At 39.8% G+C, this 20,731-nt stretch overlaps 1 protein-coding gene across 4 annotated transcripts in view; it reads right to left on the bottom strand.

Moving 5' to 3' along the window:
- The window catches only part of ADAMTS20 (ADAM metallopeptidase with thrombospondin type 1 motif 20), an 80,872-nt gene that overhangs the window by 51,208 nt on the left and 8,933 nt on the right, over window positions 1-20,731 (bottom strand). For 3 of the 4 annotated variants that reach the window (XM_083698886.1, XM_083698887.1, XM_083698888.1), the window contains exons 3-11: window positions 11,855-12,020; window positions 7,622-7,881; window positions 5,801-5,884; window positions 5,110-5,234; window positions 4,557-4,597; window positions 4,200-4,305; window positions 3,118-3,264; window positions 2,086-2,227; window positions 190-294 (exon numbers count right to left, since the gene is read on the bottom strand). In XM_083698886.1, coding sequence (XP_083555012.1) covers window positions 190-294; window positions 2,086-2,227; window positions 3,118-3,264; window positions 4,200-4,305; window positions 4,557-4,597; window positions 5,110-5,234; window positions 5,801-5,884; window positions 7,622-7,881; window positions 11,855-12,020 — 1,176 coding nt within the window. The remainder of the gene's footprint in view (window positions 1-189; window positions 295-2,085; window positions 2,228-3,117; window positions 3,265-4,199; window positions 4,306-4,556; window positions 4,598-5,109; window positions 5,235-5,800; window positions 5,885-7,621; window positions 7,882-11,854; window positions 12,021-20,731) is intronic. The other variant, XM_083698889.1, reaches the window with a different exon arrangement.

The raw sequence follows: 20,731 nt of genomic DNA, 5'->3' as shown, positions 1-20,731 counted from the left end.
TGCACTCCACTAATGAAAAATCAAGATTGATTTCTTTCAGTATTATTGGTATATATATATATATGGATGTAACAGCAGAGAGATAAGGGAGGGAATGAAGACATTTCAAGATAAGGATAGATCTAGATGTGGACAGAAAGCCAGTAATTTAAGGAAAGGGAAATGGTAGACGTGGAAAAGAAATCTTACCATTCCATGGCCACATTCTGTTCCATCGGCCAAAGGCATGTGCTGTGTACGGCAACCCTTATGAATGCCTTCTGCACTTGTGCACCACAAACGTTTGCATTGTTTCTACCAAACAAACAGGATTTACTTTGTTACATGAGTAACACTTATTTTTCATCAATCTATAGATGCAATATCCCCAACTTAAACTATGTTTTGGTTTTAAGCTACAGGCCAGACCTAGTTGTCAACTGGGAACAACCCCAAGGGGGTCTGGAAGAATGTAACCTAAGGAGAAGGATGTTTTACAGAATATTGGGTGGTAGATATTTGGTAGATCCCAAAGTAGATCCCTTAGCATAAGGCACTGTCCCCAAAATTTGCTCTGGAGGGTTGTGAGAACTCTCAGAACAGTTGTGGGAGAGAAGGGACTGGAGCCAGAACCATGCCACAGCCAGAAGTCCTTGCACTAGCAAAACTATATCATTAGATACCACCCATGTGTCCTGAGTTCGAACACCAATATTCAAATATATTGAATTTGAAGCGTGCATACATTCTTAAATGTGTCTTCAAATTCTTTGAAGGAGCAACCAAGAAAAGATTGTGGTTCTGTTTACATTTTAAAGTGAAAAGCCCTGTTTAAAACCTGGACCATTTATCTTGAACATGATCCACATGTATTTTGTACTTAGATATCTGCATGCCAAATACAATCTTGTGGTGAGTGAGGCTAAGAAATCTCTAAATGGTCATGTTATAAGATACTCAGCCCACTAAAGGTACAATCCTATGGCTATCCTAAAGTGAATAGGAGTTTGGGGGATCTTCCTCTCCATGGCCAAAGCAGGTGGTTCACCTGTTTGTTGCAGCTGCAGAAACCACAACAGCTGTCTCTGCTCCAATGGTGGTTGGAGGGAGAATGGGCATATCAGGGATGTTCTGAGGGTAAATGGATTTAATCCAAAGCCCTCCCATTTCTAACATACCCTCAAATAATGAAATACTCCACTTTGGGATTTGGATACTTATTTCCCCTCCCCAGTGGGACCAACAGGAGTTTCAACAGAAGAAGCAGGGAATGAAATATGCTTCTTCCACATTCTGTCAGGCAAAGTGAGTCCATTTTTTATTATTATTTTGGATATGACAGTAACCACTCAGTCCCCCAATGTGGTAGGACTGGTCTGTTATTAATAAAGTTTACATTATAAACTTTTGGTCTTGAGCTAAGATCCAAAGAACTACACTAGGTAAACTTTAAATTCCATTTTGGAATCAAAGGAGGGGGAAGAGGAAGGAAGGGACAAATCTATGTATCTGATAATACGTCTCTTTCTTAGCTCAGTGTGATTAAGAAGTATTCATAAAATGAATTTTGGTTACTTTTAGATTAGCTTTTGTGAATTTGCTGCCCCTTTACTATCAAACTCTATTTCGATACTGCATTTCAAGCAATATCTTACTTCTTCTGAATATTGTCCTTTGCAGAGGAATGAACACCTCTACCTTGGCAACATTTTTTAAAGATGCTACTTTATCATTTTATTTATTTTATCATTCTTTTATCTTCCTGCTAATCTTCCTTTATTACCGATTACTGAGTTAACAGAGTTGATGTATTTTGTTTCCATTAAAAGTATTCATTAAATGTTGTTAAATATTTATTTCTAGCTCCTCCATTACCTGGGTCACTAACAAAAGAAACAATTAAAAGCTAATAGAAATCTTGTGGTATGGCACTAAAATGCAGGATACATGTGTTTTCAAGGATAGCAAAGGAAACAAGGAATTACAAATTAAAGGGGGGTGCCAAAAACATTTTCAACCATCTTCTCAGGATTTCAAGATAATTTCAGCCAAGTTTTGAAGTGTTATGCAAGTATTATAAATTGTGTTTTGCATTACGTAACTTACCATGTAAGGACATACTTGTGACCCAGGTCCAAACATAAGCTCACACTGCTTGTTCACATCATAGAGGGAACCAGGCAACTGAGATTGAAAGTCATAGATTCTTCCATTTGGTTTGTCAAGAAGGCATTCCCCATAACCAGTGCTATAATAAACAAACAGAACTTCTCTTAAACGACCCATTGCTTTTGACTCAAACATACTTTGTGTCCGGGAACTGACATCGGAGCCAGAGGTGGAGGCAAGGCTCCCAAGCAATGCCGGAGAAGGGCCCAGCAGGGAGAGAGGGAGCTCATCGGCTGGGGAAGGAAATCAGCGTAACACCAGGGATAAAGGGGGGCAGATGGGGGAATCGGCAAGGGGGCTCCAGGACTCCTCGCCGGAGACCAGCGGGGAGAGCACGGGTCCTCCGCTACCCACACCCACCCTGCGCAGAAGACTTCCGCACAGGGAAAGTAGGCGTAGACTTGGTGTCAAAGAACTTCTTTGCTGGAAGAAGTTCAAGAAACGCCCACTGACGGATTCTGCTAGCGACTGAAACAGCCACGAAGTGAAGGGCTGTCCAGCCAGGAACAGGTTTAACCAGGCAACCTAGCCAGGAGTGGCAGCAACTTACGCACGAGCAACCCCATATAACCATTACACTTTGTAAATAAATTTTAGGACTGGGGTTGATTTGCTATGACGCACTGCTATTAAAGAATTCAACTTAATGCAGTGCTATTACAAGAAATCAACTCTGGGTTTGTGAATTGATGCATAACCTATTTTCTGACACAAAATAAGCACATGTTCAAATGTAATATAGTTGTGTTCTAAACTATGATGAATTGTTTTTACCTTTTGTAAGGAAACCCCAAAATGTTAATTTATTTGAAGCTTTTCTCTTTCTCCCCCTGCCCCTCATTTAACACCTATTTTAATAAAGTTAAAGGTTGAAATTCTGTATGACAGAGAAATCACACAAATGCCCACCACTACAACGTCCATGTGATAAACATATGCAGAAGGTGGCTGGACTGGAACCATACTTACTCAAGAAATTCAGTAATGTACTTCTCACTGCATTTTGACCAAGTCCATGGGTTTGAATGGTAATTTAAAGTCGGGGCCATTACATGATATTGATGTTTAATCCCAACTTCTTTACATTTAAAGCTATCATCATGGGGAACATTAAACCTAATACAAATACAAAACAAATTCAGAAAGAGCCTTTTACTTTTCAATAACGATACGAGCAAACATTAAACCGATGCATCGCCTCATTGATTATGACAGCACTTGAATAATATAATGGTGTTTTAGGGGTTATTTGCCTTTCCAACAACTCACCTATGGAAATATATAATTTGAATCTCAGCAATGTTTTTAGAAACTGGGAATGAAGATATTGAAGAGTAAGAGCTGTGCATATTTGGGGGCAGAAAGTGAAAAGACACAGGCGAGTCTCAACACAATCATATTCTGGCAGATTCCTAGCATGGTGGGGCAGCAGAGCTCACCTGACCTCTGGCCAGTCACGTTGCTGCTGCTTATCAGGAGGTAAAAGTGGGGAGGAGGCAATGGTAACATTGGCATAGTACAAACACACTGGCGGAGCCACTCTGCTGCTCCCACCAGTGCATTTACATCTCACTAGCCTTGCCCCTCCCACCCTACTTCCTGGTAAGCAGCAGCAATGCAACCAATGGTCAGATGAGCACTGCTGCCCTACTGCCATCTACTACTTAAATTCATTTCAAAATATGCCAGGTTTTGATGATAACCTGGAGTAGCACAGTGGCCAAGATATGATACTAATTTACACCAGAAGGCCAAGATTCAAGCTATTCTCAGCAACGCCACTTGTAACGGCACTGAGGTATCTTACGATGTTCTTGCTGGGAATCGGTAAGATAACGTACTGTATATGAATCACTATGAACACTCCCAACTTTAGAGTCTAAACTGCTATATGAATGCTAAGTATTAGTATGTAAATACAGCACTTCCTTGCAAGCTCATGCTTTTTCAGCCAATCATGCAGAGGCTTCCCTGCAAAATAAAAATAAAAATACTGTGTCCCCTATGTAAGGCAAATGCAAGATTTACTTGGTAGAAAAGGCAAGACTTACACATGTCCAAGTTCATGTGCTATTGTGAATGCAGCACTTAATCCATTTTCCTCGCTGATGGAACAGCTACGCAGTGGGTCACACATTGTACCCAGTTCAGCTAAACCTATAAAATTGAATTTGTTATCTGAATGCGAAACAGGTTATATAGCAGCAGTGTTGTCTTCACAGACAAATGCAGGCCTAGGACTGTGATCCAAATATTTATCATCATGTAACCATATGCTTAAAAAGGTTAAAAATATGTTCAAAAAGTTTACAAAACAAAATAAATTACATTAAATACTCATTTACAATTTAAAACAATTTTTTTTATTTGCAGAAAAATGGCATGGTCATCTTTTTGCTTTAACTTACCTAAGGTGTCACATTTTTCTCTAGCTCTGCAGATATCTTCCCTTAAAGAAACAAAGGTTTTCTATGAAAATTTCAGTCTTAAAAACAACAGGGAAAACATATTCCAGATACCTATACATATTTTCTGAAACCCCCTCCCAAATGGAAGTCTTTCATTAAAATTTCAATGGTTTTAATGGGCAAGTGCCCCATTTGACTAGTTCTCAAAGATGTACTTGCAGTAAAGCAGCACCTTGGGATCAAGGGGCCTAGCTGTGACCCTAAGCATACATATTTTTTATTAAGATCAATGGCACTAAATTCCAAAAGAACATGCCCCACATGTATACAGGTGTAATATCAGCCAATCCTCAACTAGACTAAGACCGGAAGCAGATCAGGGGTTTATGCATTCCTTGTCAATATCCCTTCCCTCTTATTTGCAAATTCCTCCTCCTCCTCTTCTTAATCCTGATTGTTCACACAAAGCTTAAGAGGGCCCAATGGTATTTCTATGCAGTAATGTTATGGAACAGGGATAGTAATGAAAAATGAGTTTTCTCAGATACTGTACCTAGTGATAAGAACTGCAGTATCGTGGTGGGAAGGATGAGCATCATCCATAATGTTTTGTGTTTGCTGCCATAAACAGAAGTTACGAAGAGTGGTAGCTGCGTTAAAACTGATAGCTGGTCCTTCCTGTACATAAGTTGCCGAGACAAAACAAGGATGGGAAGTTTAAATCCATTGCAGTTATATTATAACGCAAGACCAGCTCTGGAAAATATATCTCAATGGTACATATCTGTATGAATTTTGAGCAAGTTGATGACCAGAAAGACTAGTTGGCAGAGTCAAGGCTGAGCCTGGTTAGTATTAAAATATTATCTTATTATTATTATTAATAATAATAATATGCCACCCTATGCCCGGAGGTCTCAGGGCGGTTCACAGAATAAAATCAAAATATAAAACCACAAAATATATAAAATAAAAGCAACAAGCCAATAGCCTCCCCCCCCCCCGATAAATAATAAACCTGGCCATGTTAATCAGTATTAATAGCTAGATCCCAATTCTAAACATTTGCACCAGCCTGTCTGCCTGCAGTGTATGTACAAAATACTTGGCAGAGCAGCTAGCAAATCTCATCTCAAGCATTTCATTTCAATACTTCAATAAAAGCATTAACTTCTGAAAGTACGCGTTAAAACTGAAAATTGCAGCAAGTTACTCTGAATCGTGAAATGAATGCATTTTCTTACCTGTTCATTGTGAACTACAATTAATTTTACAATCATAATATTTATTTGATTTCCTATACTTGAATCTTTGTAGATTGTAGCAACCTAGATAAATAAAAGCCAGAGTGTTAAAATTCTATGGTACTGTACATTCAGTGGATTCCAACATTGCATTGAGCATTCATTCAACTCCTCTGCCCTATTTGATTTAGCATGCAATCTTATCCATATTTTCCAGGCAGCAAACCCCACTGAATACTGTGGGTCTTACTTAGGAATAATGAAGCATACGATTGCACTGTCTGAACCAATTTTCATGTCACATTTTCTCTAACTGCAATATATACACAAGCAGAGAGACTAACAAATGCCACCTGAATGACAATACCCAGTCAGAATCAGCGCGACAGTTATTTAGGGCAAATGTAATATGAAAATTAGCTAATTGTCCTGTTGTCATCAATGGGACAAACCCATCAAACTTGAGAAATTACTGGTACATTCTTGCCATACCAGGAAAAGGTCATGTATTATGGCAAACCTCTGGCATAGTATTCAAATCTCTCCCCTTCCAAAAATTCTAGTTATTTTCTAGGTGCAGCAAGTATTTTAATAAGCCTGTACACTGGCTTAAGTTCCTATTTTTATATTTAATAAAGGCAAAGATAATTCTTATGATACCGTATCTGTGCTTTAATAAATATATATACAGTGGTACCTCGGGTTACAGACGCTTCAGGTTACAGACTCTGCTAACCCAGAAATAGTACCTCAGATTAAGACCTTTGCTTCAGGATGAGAACAGAAAGTGGTGGCAGCAGGAGGCCCCATTAGCTAAAGTGGTGCTTCAGGTTAAGAACAGTTTCAGGTTAAGAACGGACCTCCAGAGCGAATTAAGTTCTTAACCCAAGGTACATCTGTATATATATATAAGTTCCATGACTGTCTTAGCTTTAGACTTCATCCACAACCCAGTTAAGGCAAAGTTCTTTAATTTAAATGAAATGAAAAAGGTTTATTTTAATCCATATTGGTCTGAACTGTACCTAACAGATTAGTAGAAGCAAATCTGACATTATATGTATTCGCAGCATTATTTGTGGATATCTGGGGCTCAACATTCCCCTGACATCATTTTTAGAACCAAATTTACTGTCAAAAAGAATTTGTCACTGGATACAGCCAACCAAGTAATATGGGCCTGGATCCAAAGAGCTGCCTGGGCTTGTGCCAGGTTACTATGCTAGCCCAAATGAATGTCGTCTCCCCCTTGAATAGCCATATCATTCCTTCTAAAAGCAAAATGTGTGACCCTACGCCAATCAGCTTGGAAGCAAAACTGGACATTCACAAACAAGGTATTTTCTGCATACACAGGGGAACCCTGGGATATACAGAAGCCTACTTCTTTCCTCTCTATAACCCCTTCCTGCAAAAGAGAGTCAATTTTTCTCCAAATTAAAAATCTTCTGCTCTGTAACTGTGAAAAATCCCCTATCTCACAAGGCTGTTCAAGCTGGGGAGCATGTTTGGCTAATTCTCCAACTCTCCTTCTGGCCTGGAGGAAGACCAGGGAAATTGCACTCATAGGCTCATGGATACACCGCAACATGTCATCAGGTAGGGGAAGGTTGCCATTTGGGGGGGGGGGACGACACAAAAAGCCTTTGATCACAATTCTGGAGGTTGCAGTCTAAATGGTACATTGCTTAAAACAATGACGGGGAAGCCAGGAACAGTTGTCTGGGCTCTGCTTTGGTCCCTCCAGGCTGACAGGGATACAACATTAATTCTCCTCAAGTACCTGTTGGAATACATCTGTAATAATATAGGCTTACTTACTATTGACATTAGCGTTAATACATAATGCTGCAAGTTCCGTCCATGGTGCTGAACCATTCTGGCATCAGCCGTAACCATCACCTCTACGTATCTTGGATAGGAAAGGAAGCGTTTCCTCCGGGAATGTGGGTTGTTTCTATCACTCTCGACAGAAAGGTTTTTAGAAGCATATTCTACAACGGTGTGCTCCTGAAGTACATTTATGTCTTTCATTAAGCTGCTCTCATATGGAAATAGTAAAGTGCTTTTCTTTGGCTCTTCTGCAAAACAAAACGAACAATTACTATTGCACATACAATTTGCAAGGCTAACACCCTAATGCTAAACATATTTCTTGTGGTCCCCTTGGAGCTTAAAGGATCACACAGAAAGTGGGGGAATTGGCTTGAAGAATGAACATAAGTTTTTGTCTGTTTGGATTTCAATTCCTCCCTCTGCCCTTTATGCGCTAGGCTGAAGAAACAAGTTACTTGCTTTGTTTAGGTGTTAACTCCGAATTCTGGCATATGCGGGCTCACACCTGAGTTCTCTGTTGCTTCACATGCACACTTCTCAGTCCCTATGACCTCTTTCAGGTCATTTGGGAGGATAGTTTATATATATATATATAAACCAGCAATGGGATTTGCTTGCATACTTAAGAGGACTCTTTGCACCCACAGGAACTCAATTCTGCCCTTTTTGTTTTTCTTGCTTTGGGCACCATTGTACAAACAAGGGAACAGATAGAAAAGAAGATTGGAATGTTACCAATCTGCCCAAAAGAGAACAGAAACTAATCTATGCTCACTTGTCTATGTATGCCAATAAGCAGAGTCAGGCTAGCATAGAAATTTGTTTACATTCAATGTCATTACTACATTCAATAGCTAAAATTTCAGCTTGGGCTATTTGGGCAACACAAGCTCTTTCTCTGCCAGTCAATAATTGCCCACAGGCACCTTATAAAGATCCAGGACACATGGGAACAAGGCCAACAATCCCCAGCCCTGAGAAAGAAGCCTGAATCAGTCTTGCTCATATTCTTCACCCCATTCCACACAAAGATGGGGATGCTGAATAGCAAAAGAAAAGATGTCCTAAACTTGCTAGTTTGCCTGAAGGCTTTCCTATAACGCTCTACTTCTGTTGTTCTCGGTGGATAAAGCAACTCTGAAACTTGGCATTTGCTACATAACACATGCACAATAAGAACAAAAGTGTTATTCCAAAACCCATTGGTTAGAAATCCAGACACCATATGGCAACACCTGTGCGTGGAGACAGCAACCCTTAAACAGGCCTCTTCGCTGCTGGCTGTTATCCAGTACATAGTGTGCTTCTTTGAGTGTGTAATGCTTATGGAATATGGTCTACCACCTTTCTTTTTTCCAAGTTTCAATTTCCCTCAAAACAAACTTTAACAAGAGTACCCCTCTTGGTGCTATTGTACCCACTACCAATGTTTTATGTACTGTGAATCTTTTTCTGCTTAGTTCAATGGCTTAGCAATAAGGTTTCTTTTCACAGAAAAAGAGGTTGAGAAGATACAACCCATTTATACACAATGTGAGTTATCAATCACAGCATTAGGGAACAAAAAAAAAATGGTTGAGATGCAGTGATAGAAAAACAACTGGCCAGTGAAATTAAAGATACGCAAAATTAAAAATACAGGAACAAAAATGGCAGACTGATAAACTGTGAATTATAAAGTAATAAGCTACAATTATTACAAACTTATAAAACTGCCTTCCTACCTAGCTATATGGGGGGAGAGACTTTCATAAAGAAATGGCAGTAATGCACAGTGATGAACATGGCTTGGAAATTAAGATGCTGAAAATACTCCGCAAAAAGAAATAATTACTCTTATAAGAAGAAACAGTTGCTCTCATATGAAACAGCGAAGAACTAATAACACTGCCTAATCTACACAAAAATACGGGATTGCACCACACAGACCTTCCTAAGGTGACACAATCTTCTTGCTAAACATACATTTCCCTACCTAGTTTTCCATGAATGAACATGTTATACCTGAAGACTCACTTTGCAAAACTGGCATTATATGTCTTGACCACCTATGATACCATTATATACACAATAAAAATTCCACTGTCTAAATCCCACAAAGTTCAATGGAACACATTTCCAGTTACCGTAAATGTGTATTGGATTGCAGCCATAATTTTTTAAACAGCTATACTGCAGGGTGGACACCAGGGGGTGACAAATGTAAAGCATAGAGAAGCAGATGTTGCTCTGATGCAGGTGGAGAAGAGTGACACCACAAACAGAAGGGGGTGCCATAGATTTAGTTTAATGCAATCTGAGTTTGGTTAGTCACAAATATGACATAACCACCAAAAATCTCAGTAGGCTACATAATGCACAGGCTTTCTAAACCCTAGTAAGCCCTTCTACAACTCCTGCTTTGTCTGGAGAGAGATAAACCAAGATCCTGAATGAAGATGCAACATTAAGCCAAATCTTAGGCTTAGGTCTGCATAAACGCCCAGAATTTATTATGCTTTATTTTGAACTCAGTAGTTGTGATTTTGTGGGATTTGGGTTTTTCCATTTTCTAGCAGCAGAGTGAGTAAAAAATGGAGAAGTAATTTGAGGAAGCAATGGAAAAGTCTGATTGGCAGGTGATGTTGGGAGGTAGCGTTGGCGTATAGTTATGTTGGACACAGAAACTCTACTCCCTGTACAATGCTGCCTCTTTCCCTAACCATAAGAGGAATCGTGGTATACAAGAAATGCCTTTTTAAACAAAATGCACTGAACAGCAAGATCCTCACAATTATTTCCTATGTATCAAATTAAGAAACAATTCTGCACATGATGAATTGCAGAAAATTGCTTCATCAAACCAGAATTGAAAGGCTAAAGTATATCCTAAAGCATTCTGCCTTCATTTCTCTCTACCGCCCTACTTCACAAAATACTGTTTAAGGGGCATTCTGCATTATTCACAATTGTCAGAATATTCTTAATCTGTATGCAAGCCCTAGGCTGAGCGCTTGGCAATGGTGCCAACTCTCAAAAACGCATGTGATCTAGTTAAGAAAAATGCTGCTCAGAGTGCATATGTTAAAACAACAGCACGTATCTACCATTTTTGCTGTTTCCAAACTTATAAACATAAGCCTTTTCCTTCAAAAAGCAAACAAACGCTTATCCATTTTTAATAACAGTCCTAGGTTATCTAATTGAAAATCATACAAATTTCCACTACACAGGAATTACTGGAAATGCTAGGTCCAATTCCTAGAAAAGGAATGGACACTGTTCAGTAGCCAACCAAACATGGCGGGGGTGGGAGGGAGGGAGAGAGTATTTTGGCATTATCTGATGCCTGATCAGCCAAGTGTCACGACACACCTCCAGACTGCAAAGCCTTTTAATGAAAGGAAGCCATGTAAGACTAAACAAAGGAAGAAAATGGCCTGTTCACATCTTCCAATTAAATTTCTAAAGCTAAACAAGAACTTTATCCAACCTGATTCTGCAATTAAACCCTGCTTGGTATTCTCCATACAAGCGCCATTCTACTCTGGAACCAAAATACACAATACAATTTTTAAAAACAGCTCTAGTCCAATCATACCAAAGGACACTGCAGCCTTTAAGATGGAGCATCTAATAAAGAACATGGAAGAAAATGCTGGCCAGGTCTCTTGAGTACAGATCAGAGCAGCCGTATTTTACTAACCAGCCAACCTTTCTTAGATGCCAGCAGTAGCAGATCATGTCACTTCAGCACAGATACTGAGGGGACAGCTACACTGCAGACTTCAACTAGTTTAACAGTCTTTCCCTGCTCCACAGGAAATGGGAAATGCAGTTTTGTGTAAAAGGTGAGGCTCTCTAACATAATTCTCTGTCTGATACCAATTCCTAGAATTCTATGTGGTAACAAGTCTGTTAAATGTGAATTCATTGCTTAGATACACCCTTCATCTTCAACAATCATGTACAGCAGGTATAGGGAATCTTTGACCCTCCAGTTGTTGCTGAACTACAACTCCCATCAGCCCCTGTAGGCATGACCAATGACCAGCATCTGCAGGGCTAAAGGTTCCCCACACCTGACTTACAGCATCTTACCCAACACCACCAACATGATAGAGAAACACAAGCATATCTCGATGAAGACTAATATCACCTTGGGATATCAACAAACCACTGGTGATTCTAACAAGATAATAAATATATTGTCCATCACTGTTTAAGATTTAGTTGTACCTGAAGTTTCACAAGGTTTATAGGAATTCTGATAAGAATCTTTCTTAAATTCTTCATGTTTATATATTAGATGTGGTTTATTATGGTCATCTTCTTGTTCATCTTCAGCTGCTGTCATCAAAGGTTCCAAAAAGTATTCACCGTCATGGGACTTAAATGTGCCCATCTGAAAACGAAAGAGAAGGTGTCACTGGAGAAGCTGCAGCAACCCAAATGTGAGTAGGTTAATGCCTTTAAAAAAGTAATCACAGTTGCATTATTTATTATATGAATTAATGGTCCTTAAACCTTACAGGAGGGACGCGGGTGGCGCTGTGGGTTAAACCACAGAGCCTAGGGCTTGCCGATCAGAAGGTCGGCGGTTCGAATCCCCGCAATGGGGTGAGCTCCCGTTGCTCAGTCCCTGCTCCTGCCAACCTAGCAGTTCGAAAGCACATCAAAGTGCAGGTAGATAAACAGGTACCACTCCGTTGGGAAGGTAAACGGCGTTTCTGTGTGCTGCTCTGGTTCACCAGAAGTGGCTTAGTTATGCTGGCCACATGACCTGGAAGCTGTATGGCGGCTCCCTCGGCTAATAAAGCGAGATGAGCACCGCAACCCCAGAGTCGGTCACAACTGGTCCTAATGGTCAGGGGTCCCTTTATCTTTACCTTTAAAGCTTACAGGCAAAACTGGGATTTCAAGCTTTTTGATGATGCTGAAACACTGATGTTGCAATCCTATATGCACTTACCTGGGGGTATGTCAGAATGAACAATATAGGGTTGGCGTATTTCAAAAAGTGAAAATCTGGACAGAAAAGGTGGAGGGGCAAAATCTAAATAAAAAAAGGAGATGTTTTTGAGCTATTTAGGGGAAAATTCATGCTGAGCTCCACGGATATGTGCATTTATCAGACCAAAATCAACCCAGGCTTGATGATTCTAGATAACATTGGGTCAATCACACACAGAGACACAGACATACACACACACCCCGTGGTGGCGCAACACATTAAAATGTTTGCCCTATCAACTTTTGATGGTACTTTCTGTGCCTACCATGGTGACCAATCAGTTACGGTTCCTTTGTTCACTCCCACCGTTCCTTGGATAACTGTAGTAATTTTAGAGCTAATAAATGCCAACAAACTTATTATAGGATTGCCATATTTCAAAAAGTGAAAATCCAGACACAAAAGTTGTTGAACGCTTTTTTTTTTTTTGCTTGCAAAGTTGTTGAGCTTTCTCTTTTTTGGGTGGGGGAGGAAGGAAATCTCTTCGATGAACGAATCCCATCTATGTCCAGGAACTTCCGAATGCATGCCAGCCAGAAGACATGCCCAGGATTTCATTATTATACTTGTAGGTAGTTTCAAGAAAGCAAAGATAAATGTAAATTAGAGACCAAAGCTTACAATTCTAATGAAATTATTTCTAGAAGTATTGCATATTTAGTGGAATCTGGGTTAAACACATCAATTAACAATTTAAATTATCATCAGAATAAGTGAGTTGCAAATTCTACTACAGTAATTTACAAGTGACTGTACTGCAGATAGTTACGTCAGTCATCTACAAGAGCCTTTATCTGAGTGCCATATCTAACTTTTAAAATTAATTATTGTATACTAAGAATGTATATTAAATTAATCGCTCTCATTTACAGCATTTTTGGAAACTGAACAAAATGTTTCTGGTGTACCAGGCACAAAATTCTAGAAACAGTTGCACAATTTACTCCTGCCTGGAAATCTGTAGTAGTACAATTACAGATCTACATTCTTATTTTATAACGGCACTGAAATGTGTATTAAGGTATTATAGTTTTGCTTTATGAACCTTTTCATTTTCTCTAGAAACTGTGGTCAGTGAGAATTCATGTCACCTGAGCACAAGAGTGTCTGATTTATTATTATGCTGAATGCATACCATGCTGAGCACTGGATGGTTGGCAAAACAGAATCCACTACAGTCTGGTTTTGCAGCCTAAATTGCAGCAGCTGAAACACAATGTGGTGTGGGCCTTCCACCGAATAATATTTTACTTTGATGTTGAAACAGGCAAACCACGTATTCCAGTATCAGTCTTAAGTTGTTGAGGGTTTTGCCTTTAAGGCCATGTTTTGAAACTCATATGCAAGAAAGCTTGTTGTTAACCACCTTGAATGGCTCATTCAACCAATTTCAAGAAAGGCCAGATCTGTGGGAAGTTTTCCTATCCTTATTGCATGTGTGATCTGATACCTGTATGCTTGATCAGTAGACAGATCCTTTACAACATTGTCAATCAGTGAAGTAAGAGGCTCTCCAGTTGAGAGTTTGGTGAATGAAAGCTCAATTTCAAGTTATGTAGAAGTGTCTAGTATCTTGCCAATGTTACCTGTCCACTTGTTGTTAGATAAGGTGTTCCCATCAAGTGTTGTGATCAAGTGTTGCAAGGGTAAGTCATTGGTGCAAAGAGCACAAACCAACCAGATCTTGACCTGTACCCACTGCATGGTAACATGCTCCCAGCCAGTGTTAGCATTTGTATAATCACTTTCAATGGCCTGAAGGCTCTTACCAATGCTCTTCGTCTTCATGACATCTACAAGATCATTAGCAATAACAACAGCTGTTTTTTCTCTCTTTGAGCCTTTTTCCAGAGTGAAGTAGTAGAGATATATTTCACCTGGCTCACTGTAAACAGAATAATGCTGTTCTGATGCTGGGGAACTGGGGAACTGCCATTGTGAATTGTCTGCTTTCAGCATAACTTTAGTTGTATCTTCATGACCATCAGAGGAGATGCAGTCAATTTCACCCTACTGACAAAGATAATCCAGTTCCTGATCCAGAGACTACATAACTTTGTATTGGGGTCCCTTGACTTTATTGTGATAAACTCCAAGTCTCTTGTCCTCTCAGTGATCAAGCCAGCATCCATAAAGGTGGTTGTGGTGATAGCAGCTGTGGCACACAGGCTAACACCCAATCCGATGCTCTGCATAGCAACATTATGTATTTCTAATGATGTTGTACTCTGCCTTTTTATTAGAAGTGGAAGGTTTACTTGGTTTTCCTAAAGTCAATTCATAACGTCCATCATTTCCATCTTGGACATCAGGTATTTGTTCTTTTATTTTCATCAGCAGAGAAAATTATTTCATTTGATGGCATGGAAGCATCCTGTTTACTTCTTTGCTTATATCCAGCAAGGCTTCCTCTCTTGCCTTCTTGCTGCTTCCACTTTTTGACTTGCCTATTATTTTCCCAAGCAAGAGGATATCCCACTGAGTCCAATTCTTCAGCCTTAATTCTTCCAAGAACTTGGAAAACTGCAGTTTATGTAACAGCAATTGCTGGCTGCTCATTTTGTAATACTGTGAGATTTATGTGAAACAAAACTCAGAAAAGTAGCTATGGCAGGCTGCCATGGGTTTTGGTAGACTTGGGCCTCCAAGGACAGCTGTAAGTAATTGAAAGATGGCTCTTGGGGAATTGTCAGTCACTGTATAATGAGCCCCAGGTGAGAGGAAGATGGGGCTGATTAACAATAACAAATCTTCAGCCAGAGCAAGCTTGAAGAGGATGTTAGAGAGTCTGGTGGTCTCTGATCAGGATTATTGAACAAAAAATATAAACTGAATAAAGGGTTGTCCAGTAAATGAAATCTTATTCTGGAACCAAGAACTGGAAAAGTAATGCATTCAAAGAATCAGGAAGCATTTTTGAAGGTTATAAATCCAAGGGTATGAACTTATGGGTAAAGGTTTTCCTTTGAAAATATGTACTTCACTGAGGGATGGATCTACACACGGGGGGTGGAAACCACTATAAATAAGCTATAATTTAAATCGTTATAACAAAAGAAAAAAGCCCACTATGTAAAATTACATAGAAAAGTTTTGTGCTCTACAGTGTCAACTGGTGTTGCATACTTATAACACATTTGAAATGCTGTTTTTCGACTAATGTAGCTGAGTCCAAGAGGATGGTTCGGTGCTGATAGAATGAGGTCACCCCTCTGAGGTGCATCATGCTCTGACTTTGCTCTTTCTTTGCTGACAGGTGAAAATACACCTTTCAGGAGGGATAAAGTGCTTTAGGTACCGACAGCACCTTCTGTCGCACTGCCCTGATTTCTGATTTTGTTGCTGCGGTTTTATCGCAGATGTTTACTATCAATTGTTTCTTGATTATGTTGATTTTTGTTTATCCTGTTGTTGTATTATTGTATTTGTATTTCTCCCCCCCCCCCCCGGAAACATTGGGTGAAGAACAAACTATAACTGCTTGCAATAAATAATACGTTAGTTTTGGCCATCCAGTAAATTCAGCATGGCATTTCTACAATTAAAACATTATAACCAGTGAACATAAACAAGTTCCAAGGCCATGTAACTCTAAACATGATGAAGACATGAACAGCTATTTCAGATAAGTGTTTTGTCGTCATCTACGGAGGCAAAGAGCGTTTGCTCAAGATGGCATACACACACACACACCACACACACACAACTGGCAAGTCTGCAGCAGGGGAACTATGACATCCCAATTCAGACATAATGAACAAAAAAACCTGACACTAATTTTGAAATGGCTTTACAGTATTATGGATTATATGAAGACAGGAAAAACATCTTCAAATGGCTAAAGACCACTTGTAGAAAGATGGTTACACACTTCTGCACTAGCACATGCACAAATAAACATAGACTTGCACAAACTATCTATTTTCAAAATAAATATCCCAGGTATGGACAAAGGCAAGGTGGAGATGCCTACTTTATTGACTGATCTATCTGTAAATCATAATTTAAGAATGGAACGAAATAGACAAGTTGCCTCTTTTTCTTCCCACAATGAGGCAAAACAAAGACTCCTGCATTCCTCTTCCCCATACAAAAAAGAGATATATTTTTTCTATCTGTTTTTAGCAGCAACTCTTTTAAATAGGTTTTGGATTTTGGTGAATTATGGCTCAATACATTCTGGCCCACACAGCTGCTTATACAGCCAGGTTCTCCCATCAGAAAACATTAATAAACCAAGCTTTGTTCATGTCCCCCAGAAACTCCCATTCCTGACTGACACAGCCTACTAGGACATGCATGGGAATCAGCGGAGAGAGAAAAGGCAGGATCAAATTAATAAAGGCTATGGTGACCTTGCAAGAACCCACATGGCAAGTGAGCGAAGGTCTCAATTTGCCTATTGAGAGAGGACCAAGGGTTTCTTACCCCTGCTGTTTATAAAGAATTATACATGATGGGGCAGGGAGGCTGCGTTTCTAAATGCATTCACTTCAAATAGAATTTTAATATCACTGCACGATGTGATAAAACGGTGAATGCAATGTGCTGTAAACAAAAGCACAAACAAACAAGCTTAGCACTCCAGGATAAATCATCAGTTGAATCAAGTCAAATACTCCTTTGTAGAGCAACAGACCACAACTCTATCAAAGGCTGCTTTAAAGCCCACTACATAGCCATGAGGTCAAATTCTGCCTTTCCATCTACAAGTTTAAACCTCTTTTACTTCAATAGGAATTGTACATGCATGAAGAGGACAAAAGCCCTTTCATTTGTGCATACTAAATGATAGAATGCATGTTGGAAGGATCTTCTCAGTCTCCAAGTTAAAGAGATAGAAAAATGGTGTGTTGAAAACATTTTACAGCTTGGCAATAAGGTGTGCTGACTCTGAAAACAATAACCTGTGCTCATTGCTTAACAAAAACAATATTAAACACACACACAAAAGGAAACATGGAGGCAATCAACTGGAACATGGCAGGCACAAAAAGAACAATGTGTAGATTTTACCCTGGATCATGTTCTGGACCTAGCCACTAGCCTAAAATTTGGGTTAAGAAACATTTAGCATTGGACAGCAAAGCAAGTTTTACTAACCAGGTCACATAATAGGATTAATGCATATATACCAGGGCTTTCCAAGCCATTATGCTTTTGCGAAATGAGTGTGAAATTTTGTGCATGTACTCATGTATGCAATACTACTGTTACCCTTCTAACTTTATGTAATGGGAAAAGGGGGCTGCCCGTGCGTAAGTGTTTAAGCCCTCCAAGCTTTGCCATCAGTTCCTAAACTCTCCCAGTCCGCGGAGCCATGGGTGCATGGCTACCTCAATCGCTGGCAGAATCCGTCAGTGGGCGCTTCCGGAATTTACGCCAACATAAGAGTTCCTTGACGGAAACTCTCCTTCTGGATTCTCTGCGTGACAGTTTCCTGCGCGGAGTGGGCGTCCCCAGCGGAGGTCCTGAGCCCTCCCCGCTGTTCTCACTGGAAACATCTTGGAGCCATTCCTCCGATTGAGTTTCTGCAGGAACTCTCCCTCTCCCCCTACTGGTTCCTTCCTCCGCATCCGAAGGTCTCCTAGCCTCCTTGAGCCCTTCCACCACCTGACTCTCCGATGGCAGTTCCCTGACACTTTACTATCTGTTAATATAATCAGTTCAAAATTCTATTAATGGAAAGACTGAATAGATCCTTTGGAATGAATGTGAGCTCTTTAAATATTACCAAAAGAGGAACAGTTGCTGAAGGCTATCTTAAATAAACAAGACTTAAAACAGGAGAATACAAAATGGCAGAACAACACTCCTTGGAAGAAGAATGTCACATTTCAGGACAGTTTTACTTGTTTGTCTAGGGAAGAGGTGGCGAACTTCTTGTCTATGAGCCAAATGTAGCTGGGCATGGGACCCTAATAGACCCATGAGGTCATTTCCCCAAAGCCACTTTCACCTACACCCAAAAGGTAATGATAGGGCAGCTTCAGCTTGGATGAAAATGATTTTCAATCTGGTTTCAAGTCTGGTTTGGGGTACTCAAACTGCTTGGTGACCTGTGCTGGGAGAGGAACAGGCAAGAAAAATGTTGATCCTCTTTGACATCTTGGTGACTTTTGACACCATTTACCGCACTGGGGCTACTGCCAAAGGGTGGCACACAAAACTCTTAAATAAAGAACTAAATTTATTCGATAAGTCTTTCTTCCACTTCTTGCTTTCTTGATGACTCATTTAATCACATCAGTCAAATTGCACATATCTTGTCATGCATATATTCCCAGGTCACATAGAGAAGCCCCATCCCCAGACACTTCACAACTTATTGCCAAGAGCTTCACTGGTTAAACTAGTTCCCATTATGCCCAGTAATACTGGTATTCTTACTGCCTTGCAATGCATGTCATGGAAGGCTTGGACCAGTCAATAAGCTACATAAGAAATGTATCGTCTCTCCTCAACAATATCAAAACAGCAACAGGAAATTCCTGAGTCCGCTCAGATACCGCAAAGTTCAGTGCCACCTAGGGACATATAATTACACTATTTACTGAGTATATCCCTAAACTATTACTATATTTTTGGTTCTATATGTAAGCACCAGTTAGGCACAATCACTAACTCAAATACTAAATGACAAGCAAGTTGTTACCCACATATATTCATGTAAAATTCTTACATCAACTAGTTTGTTACAACAGCTTTCTGTCTACAACTACTACTACTTTAATGAAGTCTCACATAACTCCAACACTAATTCTACCGTATAAAGTGAAAATATGTAGTTTATTACGTTATAGTGTGCATTATCCAATACTATTGTGGCTAACAGCTTCAACAACAAAAGTTGTGAAGTTGAAAGCAACTTCACAAATAGTTTTTAAAGCAATTCTTAATACTTTGAGGGTTTTTACAATCAAGCGGTTATAAAATTCTGATGCACAGCCCACCGATTCAAAACTGAAACAAAATAAACAAAAGGATTCAAGGAAAACATACCATGCAGTAAAGATTAGTGTGAAAATGTTTGTCAAATTCTTAATTCTAGACAGTGGCGTAGCGTGGGTTGAGAGCACCCGGGGCAAGGCAAGTAATTTGCACCCCCTAACCCATGGATTTGTGCCCCCTAACCCATGGATTTGTGCCCCCTAACCCGTGGATTTGCGCCCCCTAACCCTAACCGCCAGATGTTACGCCCGGTGCGGCCGGCACCCCCTGCACCCCCCACGCTACGCCACTGATTCTAGAGCAATAATTGTGTTGTAGCAAAAACAGCAAAGAGTTTTATGGTGTCTTAAAGACTAACAGCTTTATTGGGGTATAAGCTTTCATGGACAAAAACCCACTTAATAAGAATAAAGGCACTGGTGGGAATTACTCCAGTGATGAACTCCATATTTGTATTAAATGAGAAAAAGAATACCTGTGACTGACTTTTTTCTGTAGATAAGGATAACACATTACGATAAAATAACTGCTAATACTTGGGGGGGGGGGGGCGGGGAGAACAACACCCAGTTGGAAATGTGTTTTATTGTAGAAAAGTAACTCAGTCATCAGACTCTCATCAATGCTGAAGATTGTATGCTCACTGCTTTTCATGAAGGTTGTTTAATAAAGAAATAAAGAAATAACTCATACTGTTTTGTCAAAACTGGACAGAATAACAGCTCCTGCAGGAGAAATATCCAACTTTCGACTCGGACGTGCCACAAATACTATACCACCTGATTCTAATACCACATTTCCCACCTACTAGATTGTCTGAAGGCATTTTCAGTAGGGCTGTGTCATTTCTATGTTTAGAACATGATCTTACAGACCACAGGCATCTAGCAGACTATGAGTATCAAATAATTATTTAGCAGCAGCAGCGGTGGTAGTAGCAGCACTATAGTCATTTTGACCCTATATAACAAAATGGATCATTCGCCGTGCAGTAACCCTTCCTTAAGGTTCACAGAGTATATCATGAGGACACAAATGAGACCCAGACCTATATAGATCAAGTAAGGGTGGACCCATAATGAGTGAACCAAGTGTTTCTGGGCGGATAATGAATTTTGGAGGAGATAAATTGGGGGGAATACATTTAAGAT

This window comes from Podarcis gaigeae (assembly GCF_964106915.1).
Source record: "Podarcis gaigeae genome assembly, chromosome: 10".
In the NCBI taxonomy this organism is placed as follows: domain Eukaryota; kingdom Metazoa; phylum Chordata; class Lepidosauria; order Squamata; family Lacertidae; genus Podarcis; species Podarcis gaigeae.
The sequence above is the reverse complement of the archived record's forward strand: the minus strand, read 5'-3'. Positions and strand labels throughout refer to the sequence as shown.